Below are 17,601 nucleotides of genomic sequence, written 5' to 3'. Positions count from 1 at the left end.
ATTCATACAAAATCACAGGCCTGTTTTATTTTTTTTGACCAAGAACGCTTTTTAAATGAAATGCCTTCAGTTTGTTCACAAATAAGACTATTTTGTTCAGTGAAGATTTTTTTTGCTTGTTTTTTTTTTATTAAAGTGATACATCACACCCACTCACTGTAGGGTGTTGACAGACGCACTGCAGGATGCACTTTGTCCTGTGGCATTTTTATTGTAAGCTATTTTGTTCTGCCTTGGCACTGGCACAAAAATCTTCGCCCACCTCGTCTTCGCTTTTAGTAATACATCTGTGTGTGTTTATTTGTATAGTGTTGCATACTCTTTTTTTTATGTCCTAACCACAAACAGTTAAGGTGTTATTTATGTAAATATGTAAAAATACTCCAGGATTTGATGACTGAAACAGAAAATGATATACCAAATAAATCTAAACAAGAACAAGAATAATGGTATTTATACTCATCGCAACTCTGAAAAAAATGTGACCCTCTTCAATGTGTGTTACTATGTTAGCAGGATAGACTGAAAATTTTCATACTCTGTTTATTGATTTTACAAAACTAGAATGTAACAAAAGAGATTTCAGCTAATCGCAAAAATGTAATCAGTCATGATCAGTAGCATTAGCTGCAAGGGCAATCAAATGGAAAACGGTTAAACTTTTAATAGCAGGGACGGTGCACCAAGGGACAGAACACCTCACTAATACAGCAGTCAAGTGACTATTATAGTTGTGTGCCCTGGAAATTATTTTAAAGTATGCCTCAAAGGCCAAGCCTTGATATTTGCTTCTTGTCGCTACGATGGGTAGGGATATTTGTTTTTAAAGGAAATCTCTAACCAGGTTTGCACTCTGGAGAAGAAGGAACGATCCAAATTATCCTGTAGCTTTACATTTTGTTGAATCCTCCCACCCAGTCTCCTCATTACAATTTATGGGAATAGAGAAGGTAACTGTTCCCACAAGGGGAGGTAATCTGGATAAAGAATTACTAAAAAGAGAGACATATTGGATTTACACTTTGGAGACTTTGAAACCAAAAGGCTTAAACGATTAATTAGAATTTAAGCCTTTTTTTTATAGTTATTTGAAGTATGATGATAGTTTCTTTTTTCTATCCCTGTTAATACTGTTGTTTTGAATTTTCACTTTAAATAAAAATTCTGTACAAAAGAAAATGTATACAATATAATTAAATGGATACTTGTTTTATTGTGCAGATCTGTTGATTAATTAGAAAATGAAATGTCTTGACTTCTGTGAATGAAGTGTTTTTTGAATTGAATAAATTTTTTGTATTGAACTATTTTGCATTGAGGACACGTAAAAATAATGTATAAAAGAGAAAAACTGAAGAAGTAAAACAATTTATTTACATTTAATTGTTAATTGGGGAGTGTCACAGTTACCATTCAAAAAATATAGTATAAATGTAACTGTGTTTTGAATCACCTTAATGGTCTTGATAAAGGCTAAACGCTGAAACGTTGATGTATTTTCCCGAGGTCTCTACGGGTCTCTGATTTGACATCATGGATTTTAAATAATGAAGAACCTGATTTTTTTTTTTTTTTTTTTTTTTTTTTTAATGATTCTTCGTGTTCCCTCAGTTTTTTCTGATATATATTTGTGTACGGGCTATGGAATGAAGGTTTAAGCAGAGATGGTGATGTGCTGATTTACTATGGACTTAGCCTGTGGAGGAGAAATATCTTGATTTCAGAAACCCCCGGGTAGGCAGCACAAGCTCGGTAGACACAGTGCACATACTCAACCTGTGAAAACTTCTTTTGTCGAAGTCTAAACGTTGTAATAGTAAATCCGAATATTATTATATTTGATATATTCTGAAGACTCGGTGGACCTTGTTCATATTTTCCAATGAGTGTACAGTTTCATGGGAAACAAAGCAGGCTAGTCCTATGTAAGTAATAATACTACAGATATAGATACAATTACTACAGTAGAAGCATAGTCATAAACAATGTAAATTGTCTATGATAGATATTATGGATTGTTATTCATTTTTTAATCTTGTAAAATAAGTATCCCTTATTTATCTGGAATTCGCTTTATTATGTGTGTATTTTACTGACTTCAGAAGAGAGACTAGTATAGCCCAAGGCAATAGTATGTTTACTGCAATAAAAGATACAAGATGTAATCGCAAGTCAGTCAAAGTTATGATGTTGTTTATACTGTGTGTGTGTATGTAAAAACCGAACAAGCGTCAATTGCTAAAATCATGGTGTGATTATATATATATATTGAGGGGCCTGTGAATATGGGTACAGCCTCCAGAATAACAAATGCAATCCGTATCCTGTAAATATGATCAGTAACATTCAGTGGTTAAGTTGTCATGAAACCAGGTGAATATGGAATATTTAAGAAAACTCAAATGAATCCACAGCTTGGAAATGGCAAAGCTGTTTTGATATTTCTTACAATACGGTAAGTCAAGAGAGTATATAATTGGAAATGATTTGTTTATGTTTTGCTTATTTTAAGCTTACATTAGCATGTATATCACTACAGTATTACATAAAGTAAATGTTTGTATTTATATTCCACCCTGGAGTAAGCAGACTTTTATAAATATGTGCTTTGATTTATAATTTTTCCCAAAGAGCGTGATCAGACACTTCCTATGTACAATGTATACTTCAATGCCCAAGTATTTAATATATTTATTTGCAAGATGGATTTCGTATTTGGAGGATATAGCTGCCAACACTGTCAGTCCTTGTTTGCTTCATGTTTCATGTCAAATCACAGCTTTCAACAGCACTCACTTTATAGACAAAAATGAGCATAATAGTCAAATAAGATTAGATCACTTTTTTTTTTTTTGTTTTAAACTGTCCAGATGATGTAATTATCTAAGGGCTTCATAGTGGCACTTGTGTGCCATGTGTTTTTAAAAGTGTGTGTCTGTTTGGTGCTTGTTTATGTAACGTTGGTTCCTATTTTGCCAGGTGAAGACAGCAGAAATTGGAAAATAGATCAAGAATTAGAAATAAGTGCAAGGGAAAAGGCACATTTTCTGAAAGGATTCAAACCATTTTAACAATACAAAACTAGCGAGGAATTGCTGAGAATAACAATTTTCCAGCACCTTTAGCTGCAACTAAGCTGTCTCTTGCTGCTCTTCTACTATTAAAAAGGTTTTATTGATTTCAGAAAATCTGCCCATTGAAAGAAATCTGTATTCGTGGCCCTTTTTCACAAAGTTTTCTGTGACTAAAATACAGTTTGGTTATTCATGAGACTGCTGTAGCTTTTAAAAATATTTTCATGGATTTATATATTTATAAATACATTTGAGAAAATGTCACAGTATGCAAACCTGACATAACATTTCAGTGTCACAAATAGTGAAAGTGTTGAACATGCACTGCTGGTCTTCCAAAGAGCATTGACTGACAGTCGAATTGACTATTTGAGATTTACTATCAGGCTTTGTTCCAAGACATACCAATTACTGTGAAAAAAGCTGGCATGGGAAAAATTGTAGACAACAGACATCTCACCTTATTAAACTAAAACAATTTTTCATTCCAATCAAAGCCACCTGTTCCTTGATTGTGGACACTCTGGTCATACCATGATTTTAGCAATTGACGCTTGTTCGGTTTTTAAAAGCGTGTTTGCGTTTCCTTTTAATTTGCTTTATCAGTTTCACACTCGCTTCACTTTTCAAGAGTTTGGAAGGCAGTTATCAATGCTATTATATCTGGAAAGCAATCGCACAAGGAACTGGAAAACACGTAAAGAAAACGTAACAAAATAATCATGTAAATGGCAAACAGAAACAATGTATCCAGTTGAGACTTGATGACGTCCAAGAGACAGAACAATGGGTGCTTTTGCATCACAATCGGTGTCCCTGTTTAAACCTGGGGCCTCACCCTTTGGACTATGTTGCTTTGCTCCTCCGCTACCTTTTACAATAAATGTTTCCCCTCTGGAGATAGAGTCCCTCCCTCCCTGTCGGAGGCTACAGTCAAGCATTACTCCTGACTTACCTTACGATCCGCTGGTTGATGCCATAATCCTGTTGTGGTGGGTTTGATACTTTTAAATGTCAGTTCAATGCCTACTGTTTAAGTCACAAATACAGAGTGTGGTACAGTAGTCTTTCTCAATATAATAATTAACGCTAAAGGAAATACAACTGCCTTCAGGGTTAAATGATTGCATTAGGAGGAAGCCTGTTTAGAATTAACACAGTACAACATGACAGTCAGTCCATTCAGTGCAGACTACATTGAGCTGGTCTCTGGCAAGTGGTTTGAAAATGCTGTTGCCATATGGCTTTTATTACAGTAATAGACCTCTACATTGAAACTTGATTAAAATACTACTCAAGATTATTAAAGACAGGAGAAAGAAAATGACATTTGTGTCATTCCCAAACAAGACCAGTACTTCTTGTTGATGTTTTCAATGGATCTCTGTTTTATTTATTTATAGATCCAATAACTAAAACAATTTTTGATTTCAATCAAAGCCAACTGTTCCTTGATTGTGAACACTCAGATTATACAATGATTTTAGCAATTGACGCTTGTTCGGTTTTTAAAAAGCGTGTTTACGTTTCTTTGTAATTTTGCTTTATCAGTTTCACATTTGCTTGAGAGTCATTTGTGCACTACTAGGGTTAATGTTGAAGAGGTGCTGACCAGTGTAAGGTAATTGCGTGCAGTAAAGGTAGAGTCAATTAATGTTAACCTGGTGAAGACATGTTAGTGTCGAAACACGTTGTTTGTTTTACGACCATGTTTGTAAAGAAATAGAGATTTCTGTTGAATAATACAAATGAGCAGGAGTCAAGTATGTAATCCTTTTAAAGCATTATCCAGTGTTTTGAAAATGCCTTCTAGGGTGACCATGAAGAGCTCTGGGGAAATTGTATCGCCTTGATGAACTCCTTTTTTAATCTTGATTTAGGAAAGTCTTTGATCAATGCGTGTTGCCAGTGCTAACTTGCAGATGTGAAACATGGACCCTCAATGCAAAAATTACTTAAAAATGACAAACAACTCAATGGAGTATGGAAAGATGCATGCTGGGAATAACAAGAAGAGACAGGAAAAGGAAGGAATAGGTAAGAGCACAAACAAAAGTATGCAATGTTATTATAAGAGTGAAAAAACTGAAATGGCAGTGGGCCAGACATGTAGCAAGAAGAACAGACCATCGCTGGACCGAGGAGATACTAGACTAGATCCCAAGAGATATAAAGCGACCATGAAGAAGACCTCCAGGAAGATGGCAAGATGAAATTAGGAAACATGCCGGAGCAACGTGGATGAGGGACGCAGCAGACAGGCTTTTGTGGAAGGGTTATGTATAATTAGGACGGTCTATTAATCGCAGTTAACTTCTTTGATTAACACATTCATTTTTTTGGAGATTTTTTTTATTTTTTTATCACGCGTTAATCACATTGCTGTGTCTTGAGCCTTTCAGCTCACCTTACTACAATCCTGGCTGCGGCCACATTGGACTGAGTGTCTGAGTGCAGTTATTGTTTAAATAGAAAGTTAGTACTGAACCACGTAATGGAGCATAGCACTAAAAATGAATAGGAGTTTTTTTTTTTTTTTTTTTGATGGCTCACTGGACAGAAAGACACGTATTTGTCTCCTGTCAAAGTGAGTTCCAGTACCACACACAAGTCCATCTAGACTGCTGCGTGCTGAACATACCTTCACTTCTCAACACACACTAGCAGCTCTTCTGATGCAGACAATAACATTACAACAACAAATGAAACCCACCAGTTTCAACAGAAATTCAGGATCGCTGCAAGCCCATGAATAAAGCCAAGTATGATAATAAGTTTTTTTTGTTTTCTTTAAAGGAGTAGGCTGCGTTGCTGCTTGTTTTGTGCGTAGTATGTAAAGCCTACCAATTGTTCTTGTTTGTTTGCAGTTTTCGGGTATGATGACAGTGTTTCTTTATGTTCTCTTCATAATTTCTTAGAAGTGCTTATTGTAGCTACATATGTATAATTTTATAAAATTATGAATTTATTTCAGTTCTCAACCACATTTAAAAATAGATATCCTATTTATTTTATTTTCTGATCACTGTATGCTGCTGATCAACATTAAACTGCACCTTTTGTTGTGTTGGCTGTATTTGTAATTTGTAAATTATTGCCTCGAGTAAATTTTGGTGATGGTCTCAATGGGTACATTTCCTGGTTAAATAAATACATTTTAAACAATTTTGTTTACAGTTAAGGATAATAAAACACATTTAAATTAGATGGATGTGTAATTGTATCAGTTTAATATGCGATTAAAACTGTGATTAAGATGATTTTTTTAAATCGAGAGACTTTGGCTAGACCATTCCAAAACTTTGATTTTACTTTATCCACTCTGAAGTAGGTTTTGATGTGTGCTTTGGATCGTTATCGTGTTGGAACGTCCAGTTGTGCTTTAACCAAGTTTTGAAGCAGAGGGTTTCCGATCATTGGCCAATATCTTTTGGTATTCTATGGAATCCATTTTACCATGTATTAAAGCTATAATTTCCTGTTCCATCAGACCCCTAGAAGGATATAACCACATCCATGCTTGACAGTAGTTATGGTGTTCTTTAATTTGTACACCTCACCAGACTTTCTCCAAAACACTATAAGCGTGACTATACAGCTTGATTTTTGTTTCATCACTCCACAAAACCTTTGACCAGAACTCCCATCCATCATTCAAATGCTGTTTTGCAAACTTAAAGCAATTGTCTTTGTGACTTTTTCCTAAGAGTGGTTTTTCCCTTGGTCTGCAACCATTGAGACCTTAACCATACAATACTCAGCCTATGGTTGACATGGAAACCCCAGTCTCACTTGCAGCCAGTTCACTTTGAATATCTTTGGCAGTCAGTCTCAGATTGTTATAAACCTTCCTCATAATTCTTCTACTTGTTCGTGGTGAAAGAAACAACAGTTGAAATTGGGATACTTAAATGCTTTGAAATCTTGTATCCTTCTCAAGTTTTATGACAATAAATAATTTTCTGTCTTCAGAAAGCTCTTTACTTTTTCCCATATTGACTTATTGGTAATGACAGCAATCATCCTATGCCTAACCCTTTTATACTCTCTAAGACTGTTCACCTACAATCTAGAATTAGGCTCTGCATTATCATATTGAAATTTCTAGCACCTTGTAGACAATACTATCATAGCATCAAAGAGTATGAACACTTTTGAATTAGCAAATTTTGCAAATATGAGTTTTGCAAAAAACTTTTGTTACAAAGCTTTTGAGAAATGTCTAGAAATTATATATATGTATATATTTTCCAGACATTAAATTTAATGATTTTTTTTTAATAGAATCAGTTCTACTGTGGATGTTGATTTCTTGATGATTTGGAAACTTTAGAAATCTGTAATGCATTTTAAACGGTCGTCAGAAAGAATCAAAGGGATGTGTGGAATTAACCAGGGTTATTTGGAACCTAGCAAGATTTAACATCAAGATTAAAAGCTCTGAATATTATATTCTTTTGTAGTTGTTAAAATAAGAAGATTGCTTTTAATATTTTTACTTTTCAATACAAGTCTGTTATTGAAGGTCTTTTGGTACAGAAATAATCAAGCCTGTGAATTCAACTGAGTGTCTTCATTACAGTTTATTCTTGTCATCTCCCCTGTTCATAAAAGCCTGAAAAAGGCTTCAGGTTTCACTTAATAATGATAAGTTTTCCAGATGCTCTGTGGAGGCTAATTAGGGGTTATTTCAGCCTCTTCTGGCACAGAAATCAAACTATCTTACAGTACTGAAAAAGAAGAATGTTTTGTTTTGCTTTAACAGACAAATAGTTTCAGCTGCTACATTGAGGTTCTTGTTTGTTGTTTATTTTTGTTTTTAAATAAATGTAATGTTTTCAGTACACAGGTATTGTTGCCAAACATACTCTAATCAGGCATCTGGACAATAGGGTTTCAAAGGTCAGGGTTAGACAGAACTATCATTGGGCGCTTCACTGAAATATCAGTAAGGAGTATGAAAAAATGGTATGGTTTGACTTCTATAATGGTCTGGGAAAGGATTTTAAAGACAAAGGTCCAAAGTAAAGCCTACATACTAGGTAAGATTAGTATATTTTGTAGTAAAGGTAGTGTATTCTTTACTATACCAATGTTTTTTTTTCGAATACAGGAGACCTAAATATTCACAGTTTCACAAATATCAAATGTATAAATAACCCATAGAAACTGGCTTTATTATTATTCTTTAAGACATTATTGGTCGTTGCTGGTTGTCTTTAATTTGACATAAGCAGACATTTGGAATACACTTCCTGTGTTTTAGTTGCATTTCCCTACAATGATGTAGTACAGTCAGATGATGTGACTTGCAGCGCAGGTATCAGGATGCAGCAGTGTCTTTTGAAATGTGTGTTTATTGTAAATTAACAGAAAACAAACAATAAAACAAAAAGAAAAAAATAAAGCCGAATAGAGGTAAACAATCTTAAAATACTGGTTAACCATCCTTTTATGTATGTGCCTTTCAATATAGTTGAGGTAACACTGGGTACCTGTCTTGGCAATGCTGTGTGTCCATAATTTGTGGGAGAAAACAAAATGCCTGCCCTTAGCTTTGCGTTCCTATAGAAAAGTCATGACATTATTCCTTACTTGATTTAGTTGTTTAATAGTTTCAGCAGAGCAGTCAAGTGAAAATGAACAAGGCACAACTGTGTCCCACCAAGCATGTAATCCCCATTGCAACACACTGATTTGTAGAAATAATAAGATTGATGCTGACTTGCGTTGAGCAAGTTGTTGAGTTTCACCTCTGCACCTCTGTGGTGATTTGTTCCTGCAATGAACATCTTTAAGTGTTGTGCAAGTAGTGGCAATTACATAGGCCTACACAGTACATACTGTTATCATTAGAGCAGTAGGTTATTAGGTGTTGTGCTTGCACATCTTGCATATGCAAAATCAATTTAAAAAAAAAAAAAAAAAAAGATCCTTTTGCTGTTTTTCTTTACAGATGGTCCTCGTCCATTACAGAAGGAAATCATATCCCTGCGAGCTTTTATGCTGTTGTTTTTAAAACAACTTATATTAAAGGTAATGCTGCAGATCATTGTTTATTTCTGCCTCGGTGATTAATAGAAACAATTTGCTTTTATTACAGCAGACTTCATTGAATGTCTTGGTTTGTTGTTGTTGCTGTTTTTAAAATTACTGTTTCTCTGATCGCTTGCTAACTGCTTTTCCTGTTTTGAGATGTATTGGTGGCCTGAGGTAAAAGGAGATGATGTGCATTTATATAGACAAATGTAAATAACCCTAAATACCGAATCACATGCAAGTGCTGAGTATAACCAGGAAAGAATCGGTTAAAATGAAGATACACAGTTCTGCATGTGGCACATCGGGGAGTTCATTGATTTATTGGTCTTTGAATAATTGATAGAAATGAAACATGAGCTCATCAGAAACCAGCAATTTCTGTTATTGTATCAATTAGATGGAAAAATTACATTTTTTTTGTCAGATGTGGCTATAGAAATATATATAGTGCTATACTATTTCTCATTACTTAATGTTCCTGCACATGGTGACCCCATGTCAGTTTTAAAAGCCTTACATTTTGTTTGAGCGAGTTTAGATACTATTCCCCCTAGTTTGTATTGTAAATAATCACACTGTCATTTCTTAGATTCCAAATCATTACACTTCGTAAATTTTGGTTCTTGTTATTGTTTTCAGGATCGTGGTGTTAAGGAAGACGAACTGCAAAGTATTCTGAACTACTTGTTGACAATGCACGAGGTAAGTCCTTCACATAATCTAACTAGTGGAATTTCTTCATGCTAGCATTACTGTATTCAATTGCTACACAAAAGGTAAGTAGTTTCAAATGTATTTTTGTTTTATCCCATGTCTTTTATATTCTATGTTCTATTGAGCTTATATGGATTTCTTTATAATTTTTTTTTTTTTTTAACCTGTCTTAAAATTGTATAGGACTGAATAGGCAGTACTATTCCATCTGTCGAAATAACTTTTTAACTTGACTTGTCCCACATACTCACTTTTCTATATATGTAGAGCTTGAAAGGTCACATTCTAAGTTGTTTTTAATGGAATGAGGAAGTTCAGTGCTAGGCAGTTAGAAGTCTCCAGACAAGCTCAAAGTAAGTTTGGTACATATTGAGAAAAATGATAGTAAGTCAGTATTGGAGCATGTGAACCCAGAACCCTCTGGTGAATATCATGCAAAGTCAAGGGAAAGGTGGAACAAAAAAATGACATGTGACACTTCATGCACTTTAATATGATAACAATTAGCTTCTGGGACAGGAATCTCTTGAAAAACAGATTGGTGCTCAATAGTGCTTCTCAGGTAAAATAAACTAAATTAATTAGAATCACATGCAGGAAATGTTTATCATACTTAATTCTAGTACAATTAGGCATCATGATTCCCACTTCTCAACCCATTTTAATTATGATACTGCTGTTCTTATGGGGGGATTATTAGTGCTATAATTACTTCCTTCCATTGCATAACCTGCTCAAAACTGTTGTCACAAGGAATTGGCAGAGCAGGAAATAAGTAGATATTGTGTTTACTGCACATACACAGCTTTCAGATTTTAAAGGGATAGTTCGTCGATTCACTTTGCTATCAGGGGACATCAACCAGCTTGGATCGGCTTGTGGATAATCACTGGTTTAGTTTTAATATTGCTTAGATAAAATCTTAAAAACTCTTCAATTGCAGAATGTTGACAGAACAAGCATTAAGTTTAAGCTTTTTTATGTAAACTAATAATTAAAAAAAAGATTTTGGCATTCTGTAATCTTCACTGAATTCTCAATGAACCCTCCCTTTAAAATGTGCAATTTGTGGATGCCCAATCTACACAATGTCTACTTATTTCCCAGTCTATCAATTTCCTGTGGCACCATCAGTTCGTCTTTGTCACAGTTGTTGATTTTTTGGTTATTTGGCGCTTTTTAAAAGAACAGCATTAGGACAGCAGCGCCACAATTAAAATGGAATCCCAGGTTTGGTACCACATCTAAGTGCAGCTGTGCTTTTATTATAATGCCTGTTGCTGACATTACAGTAATTCAATGCTAAAAATATTTTTTCTTGCTTCAGTGTAGGAAGTGTACATTTGCATGTGCTTGTGATTTGAGATGTCAAGTTAATTGAATGCACCATTTTTAAATATCTTGAAGAAGAATGCACCAGTACAGTATTCATGAGGAAATTCTCCTGTCGCTTCTTCATTGTTTGCAGGATGAAAATATCCACGATGTTCTCCAGCTGCTTGTCGCTCTCATGTCAGAGCATCCAGCATCCATGATACCTGCCTTTGATCAGAGGAATGGAATAAGGTGAGATCATTTGCGCTGTGAAATTGTATAATAATCAGTGTTGCTCTGATAGGCACTGCTAGGGTCACACAACACTGCCATCACACACGTAATCGATTCATCCAGGCTAACACACCATGAACATCCACACTTCTAGAAGCACCTACACATAAACTGAATACTAACGTCAAATCACAATTTTACCCATTAACTCCTAACCTAAGCCACTAAATTGCTGTCAGTCGCTCAGCAGGATGATTGAAATAATGGTTTCTATACCCAAGATAATATTCAAAGTGTGGAAGCTTCCAGAACACAACTTGCACCTATTGCACATGCCATCAGTTTAATTTAATCACTATAATTGAATTGAAATGTATTTTATACTAAACACTATTCTTGGTAAATGGTTGAGAATGGTGGCACAAATATAAACTTATTTTGTACATTCAGGGTCATCTACAAGTTGCTGGCCTCCAAGAGTGAAAGCATCAGAGTTCAAGCCCTCAAAGTTCTGGGCTATTTCCTTAAGCACCTGGGTCATAAGTAAGTACATCATTCATTATGGTTCCTACTTATCTGTGCAATTCCTTCACCCTTTATCAGTAAAAGTCTGTGTTAAGTGTGTTAAATATGGTCATGAATGTCAAACTAGAGGGAAACCTTGATATTAAAGGCTGCTGCACACCAGACATTATACGATCTTTCTTTCGCAGCAACATGACCATACACACCTCAACCTGACAGATGTGATGCTACAGATTTGAAAACTGCCAGGTCTATAAAACTAGTCAAAATTTCTATTGGCAAAACTATGATCAAGACTGGTACATATTCGTCAACATATACAGCAATAAACAATACCAACCCAGACTTATCAAGTTTGTTCGAAATGGACTCATATTATTATCTTTCATCTCTGTATCTTTATAATTGCGATGATCTTTTTCATAAGGCTCTGGGTGTTTTCCTCCGTCATTTCGGATACTGCTTCACTCTAGTAGACTGTGCATTGAACCTGCTCTGTAATTGCTCAATTCCCTAGTTGTCGTGCGAAGAAATCGCAAAAAATAGGATTCAATCCTTTTTACTTCGTGTCGCCCACTGTATCGCCTGTGGTGTGAAAGATACTTATCAAAAGGTGTGGTGTGTGCCTTTGGGCATGTCATGGAAGGGACAGAATGTGGCATTAATAGGGCATGGCTTTCTGTGACTACTAAATGGGCAAAGAGAAGGACTAACTTACTGGACTAACTAAAAAATAATTGATCACAAGGTTTCAAGACCTCAAAGGTCTCGTCTTCAGGTGAACGTAGTAGAGAGAGATTGTTTGTTTCAAAGGTGGCATTAGAACTGAATAATTTCTATTTTTGATTAAAACAAAATAATTAATTTAGCACCACCAGTAAAATGAACTGTTCCAGACTTTGTATCTAAAACACAACTGTTTAGATGTTTTTCTTGCTAAATGAAAGGTGCAAATAAATCACCTCATGTTGCATCCAAGTGTCCTTAAATTTGAAGTGACCTTTTTACCAAGGTAGCCTTAAATCAAGCATTTATTGTATACGACTTAGTTGAAGCTTTGTGATCTGGTGGCAACATCATTCTCCATTAAAGCTTCAGTCCTTATACAGTATGTCATTACAAAATGTAACACAGCCTGTAAAACTGGCAACAATTCTATAGGTATTGCTGCACAGCTTCTATATTCTTGCCACCATTTCCCCAGTAGTATTTACTGTATACCCCAGGGAATAAAGATGACAAATTAGTTTTCCTTTTACACACCATTTTCATAAAAAATATGTTTGGGGGGGTCCAACAAAGTGATGCTTTTGGCCGGCAGTGGCTTTCAATTCACACCCAACAGCAACCATTTCATATTTATAACTCCAAGTTATGTCTCCAGAACATTTGTAACAAAGCTGCATGAAATACGAAAGAGGGCGAATTTGTATTGTGTATATAGTGTTTATTTTGTTCAGTAAACTGCTGTCACATACCCATTTGTTTGGGAGAACAACTGATGTTTTTGTCAAAGATAGTTTCTCTATTGTTGTTATGTTTAAATTGAATGTACAATACTCATGCTGCTTGGAATAAATACGAACGTATCAGCTATAACTAGGCAGATCTGCTCTAAGCTCATGAAGGTTGTTTTGATGTTTCTACGAGTATGTGATTTCTTTAGAGAAGGTTTGTCACTGTGTGTGTATTTTTTAAAGCTTGTTGCCATGGTCAAGTGTTTATTACTTCTCTCATCATCTATCGTTTAAAATGTACAGATTTTTTTTGGTATATTTCATGAGAAAATGGCATTCTCATAGCCTGAAATAGGAAGCTGTCTTTGTCGCATTAAGTTTTTTCCTATCGTGTGCGTTGTAACTCTTTTGACATTCTGTGTTGTGCTATGATATAATACAAAATAATGCTGTGAGGATTTTTTTGCCATTTGCTAGTGTTTATAAATTATATCACAACAAGGTTTTCTAACTCCAAAACAGAAACACTGTACTTAATATTACTTATTGAAAATCTATTATTGATGTAAATGTTTGGTTTTTTAAATCTTCAGTAAATTCTAAACTGCTGAAGAAAGTAAACTATAGATATCTAGACCATTATATCTATTACAAATCCCATACTTCATAACCTATACTGATGTGTCTGTAAATGTCCTGACCAGGCCTCTTGTTTGACCTTTTTATAATTGTTAACACTTCCTTTTCAGTCACAGTTTTCATGTCACTCCATTTTTCAGAAGGAAGGTGGAGATCATGCATACACACAGTCTCTTCACCCTTCTCGGGGAACGGCTAATGCTTCACACCAACACTGTGACTGTGACAACGTACAACACACTGTATGAGGTAGGAAGGCACAAGGGAAAACATTTCCTTTGATATGACTGAATGTGTATTGTGAGCCACAACTGCGTCAAAACAGGTTTTTATCGTGGGTTCCAAATGGGTTCATTTTTAGCCTGAAACTGCTTTCTGGACTGAAATATTTTTTTAATATATGATAATGAAATGTGCTCTTGAGAACTGATGTGAAGTAGATTTACAAATAATTTCGAATGTATTCTTTTAGAAAAGAATATTAATAGAGCATTTCACACTTTATTTTTGCACTACAGTTGGTTCTATTTAATATTATAGTGCTGGTTAGATCCTTAAAAAGAGATGTTCGTGTATCAAGGTTATGAGCCAACGTCTCTCACTGTGCCTGTTAACAAAAATGCAAAGGGAGATTTTAGTTCTACTGCTGTCAAGGACACAATGTATCCAGTATAACTAATACAGATGTTTTCAGCCCAAAACCATTAGTTAATCTCTAAAAGCTTGTCACTTCTGTGTGCAATTAGAAAGTCTTGGGTTGATCCGAATCCTAAAATGGTAGATGATCTATTGCGTTGCATAATGTCAATGGGACAGATTCTCAGAGCTACTTCACACTGTTATTGCACTTTTTTCTGAAAGGAATAAACATGAATAACAGTTTTAAAATAAGACACAACATAAGACTATTTACAAACCACTGAGTGGTAACTTCATTGGGTCGCTTTCCCTTTGTGCTAATGAAGGTTTGGAGTGGAGAATGTGAGAATATAATGTGTACAATAGGTTGGACACTTTGTCCCGGTTCAATTGCAGTGATGTAATATCGGTACGTAACACTTGTTTCTATGCTTTAGATTCTGACTGAACAAGTGTGCACTCAAGTAGTGCATAAGCCACACCCAGAACCAGACTCAACTGTAAAAATTCAGAATCCAAGTAAGTACAAAATGCAACTATATGCTTCAGCACTACCACACCGGGTTTGAAAATGGGACTTGTTCCAGTATTAATTTAGCCATACATGGCTTGGTTTTAGCCCTCCTGGTCTGAATGCTTATGCTGTAGTTTAAATATACTATTATTGTTACCCATTATCAAACATTAAATGCTTTTTACAGGTCATTTGCTTGAAGTAGTTTGATATGCTGTGTAATTAAAAAAAAAAAAAAAAAAAAAAAAACATTTCTGTGGTTTCCAGTGATTCTTAAGGTGGTGGCAACGTTATTGAAAAATTCGACGCCAAGCACAGAACTCATGGAAGTCCGTCGTCTGTTTTTGTCTGATATGATAAAGCTGTTTAGTAACAGTCGGGAGAACAGGCGGTAAGGAAATTCAATTTAATTACTTGTTGTTTTTATTTGAGAAAAACCTTGCCTGCAGTGACAGTTGTCTTCATGAATATAAATGGTATCAAAACCCATTTGTAGCATTGTTACTCTTTTAACGCTGTCTTTTAAATTAACTGACAGCAAAATATTGACAGAAAACATTTCAAAATGTCTTGTCTTCAACCCAGTTAGGGCTATAGACTCAGTATCACATTTCAACATATAGTGAGGGAAACTTTTTCTGCATTTTGATTAAAAAGTGACTGAAAATAAAGTTTGCCCACAATTTCTTTTGTAAATGTAAAATTAACACAAAACATATATTAGAGTTATATAGTGTACAAAAATAAAGATTGCTCAACAAGCCCTACTAGATCACATTATCTTGAAAGGGTCAGCCTTGTGGGGAAGAAAAAAACAGGTGTTACACACCAGCATTATAAAACTATACTTTCATACATGTGATGCTGTTATTACCAATCATAAATTAATCTGTTTTGTATGTGTGTGTGTGTGTATCTATATCTATCTATCTATCTATCTATCTATCTATCTATCTATCTATCTATCTATCTATCTATATATATATATATATATATCTTGCACAACCTTATTTTCTAATTCTAATCAGTCTGGTCTAAATTCAGTGTCTGTAAATACAGTTTCTATAACTGAAGTTTCTTTCTGTTTAAAAGTTTGTTCTCGTACATGAATCTACTATCATCAAAATACTGTAAAGCAGGGGTGTCAAACTCAGTTCCTGGAGGGCCGCAGTGTCTTCTGGTTTTTGTTCCACCCGAGCTCTCAATTACTTAATTGGTCTAATGATTTGATTAATTGGACAAATGTAGCACTTCTTTCCAGGTCTCAAAATGTTTCATAGGTCATGTACCTTGAATCAAGTGCATTTTTTAAATCATCAACTGTATAAGACCTTGAAAAATATAAATTATGTCCAAATGAACAAATAACTAGATAGATTATATTAATTGAGAGCTTAAGTTGGAAAAGCAGAAGACCCTGCGGCCTTTAAGGACTGGAGTTTGACACCCCTGCTGTAAACCAAAGGTGATTTGAATGTCTTTTTTCTAGGTGTCTCCTTCAGTGTTCTGTCTGGCAAGACTGGATGTTTTCTCTCGGCTACATCAATGCAAAAAACCCAGAGGAGCAGAAGATCACAGAGATGGTGTACAACATCTTCCGGATTCTCCTGTATCATGCAATCAAATACGAGTGGGGAGGCTGGCGAGTCTGGGTAGACACACTCTCTATAGCACATTCAAAGGTAGGGTTTCCTTCTTAGATATGTGTGAACTGGTTCTTTTGAGGCCAGGTACCCAGTTTCTGCTTTGGAATCGACGAACCAGATGCAAACATCAAGGATCTGGTTCCAGTGAGGACTAGTATGTTTTATATTAAACTGATTATTAAAAACATATAACCATAACAATTATTTTCTATCAAAAATACGTTCGATAACTGTACTTGGCACATTTAGATTTAGAAAAAAAAGAAAAAACACACACTTAGGCAGATGGTATATTTGCCTTTTGTTGCCCTTGTTTTGGGCTAATGAGTGATTGTGGCTTTGAGTTTAGTTTTACTTGTTTTTAGCTCTGTGATTGTTGTGGTCTTTCTAGAATGTTCTGCTGACCTGTAGGACTAGTGCTTGTTTATATGTATATAAGATGCCCCGCCACCCCCTTGCTCACACACTGACATACAGACATGTTTTTCTAAATAGTTGGTGAACCGGAATCAGACTCTAAATGACAGATACCCGGTTCAGACCCGATGCCAAAATTCTCCTCAAATGCACATCTTTCCTGCTAAACCCTGGGGATGAAATATAATAGAGTGCTGCCCTCTACTGGCATGTGGCTGCTTTAACAACTATCATGTAATATGGCACTTTACACTATTCTATTCAGTGGAGGCTCCTCAGAGGAGGAAGGGAGGCAGTATGGCAAGCCAAATTATCATATAAATATATGAAATAATCAGATTTTTAGATATTGCAGATATCTTTAAATGAATGTGAGATAGCTGTAA

General features: G+C 35.2%; 1 protein-coding gene across 1 annotated transcript in view; it reads left to right on the top strand.

Annotated features, from left to right (window-relative positions):
- The window catches only part of nbeaa (neurobeachin a), a 270,715-nt gene that overhangs the window by 122,385 nt on the left and 130,729 nt on the right, over positions 1-17,601 (top strand). Inside the window, exons 14-23 of the mRNA XM_041260057.1 lie at positions 9,031-9,110; positions 9,756-9,818; positions 11,299-11,396; positions 11,829-11,921; positions 14,140-14,248; positions 15,076-15,157; positions 15,420-15,543; positions 16,642-16,834; positions 16,883-16,952; positions 17,190-17,205. Coding sequence (XP_041115991.1) covers positions 9,031-9,110; positions 9,756-9,818; positions 11,299-11,396; positions 11,829-11,921; positions 14,140-14,248; positions 15,076-15,157; positions 15,420-15,543; positions 16,642-16,834; positions 16,883-16,952; positions 17,190-17,205 — 928 coding nt within the window. The remainder of the gene's footprint in view (positions 1-9,030; positions 9,111-9,755; positions 9,819-11,298; positions 11,397-11,828; positions 11,922-14,139; positions 14,249-15,075; positions 15,158-15,419; positions 15,544-16,641; positions 16,835-16,882; positions 16,953-17,189; positions 17,206-17,601) is intronic.

This window comes from Polyodon spathula, chromosome 9 (assembly GCF_017654505.1).
Source record: "Polyodon spathula isolate WHYD16114869_AA chromosome 9, ASM1765450v1, whole genome shotgun sequence".
Taxonomy (NCBI): Eukaryota; Metazoa; Chordata; class Actinopteri; order Acipenseriformes; family Polyodontidae; genus Polyodon; species Polyodon spathula.
Note: the sequence above shows the minus strand (reverse complement) of the source record. Positions and strands in the feature narration are given on the sequence as shown.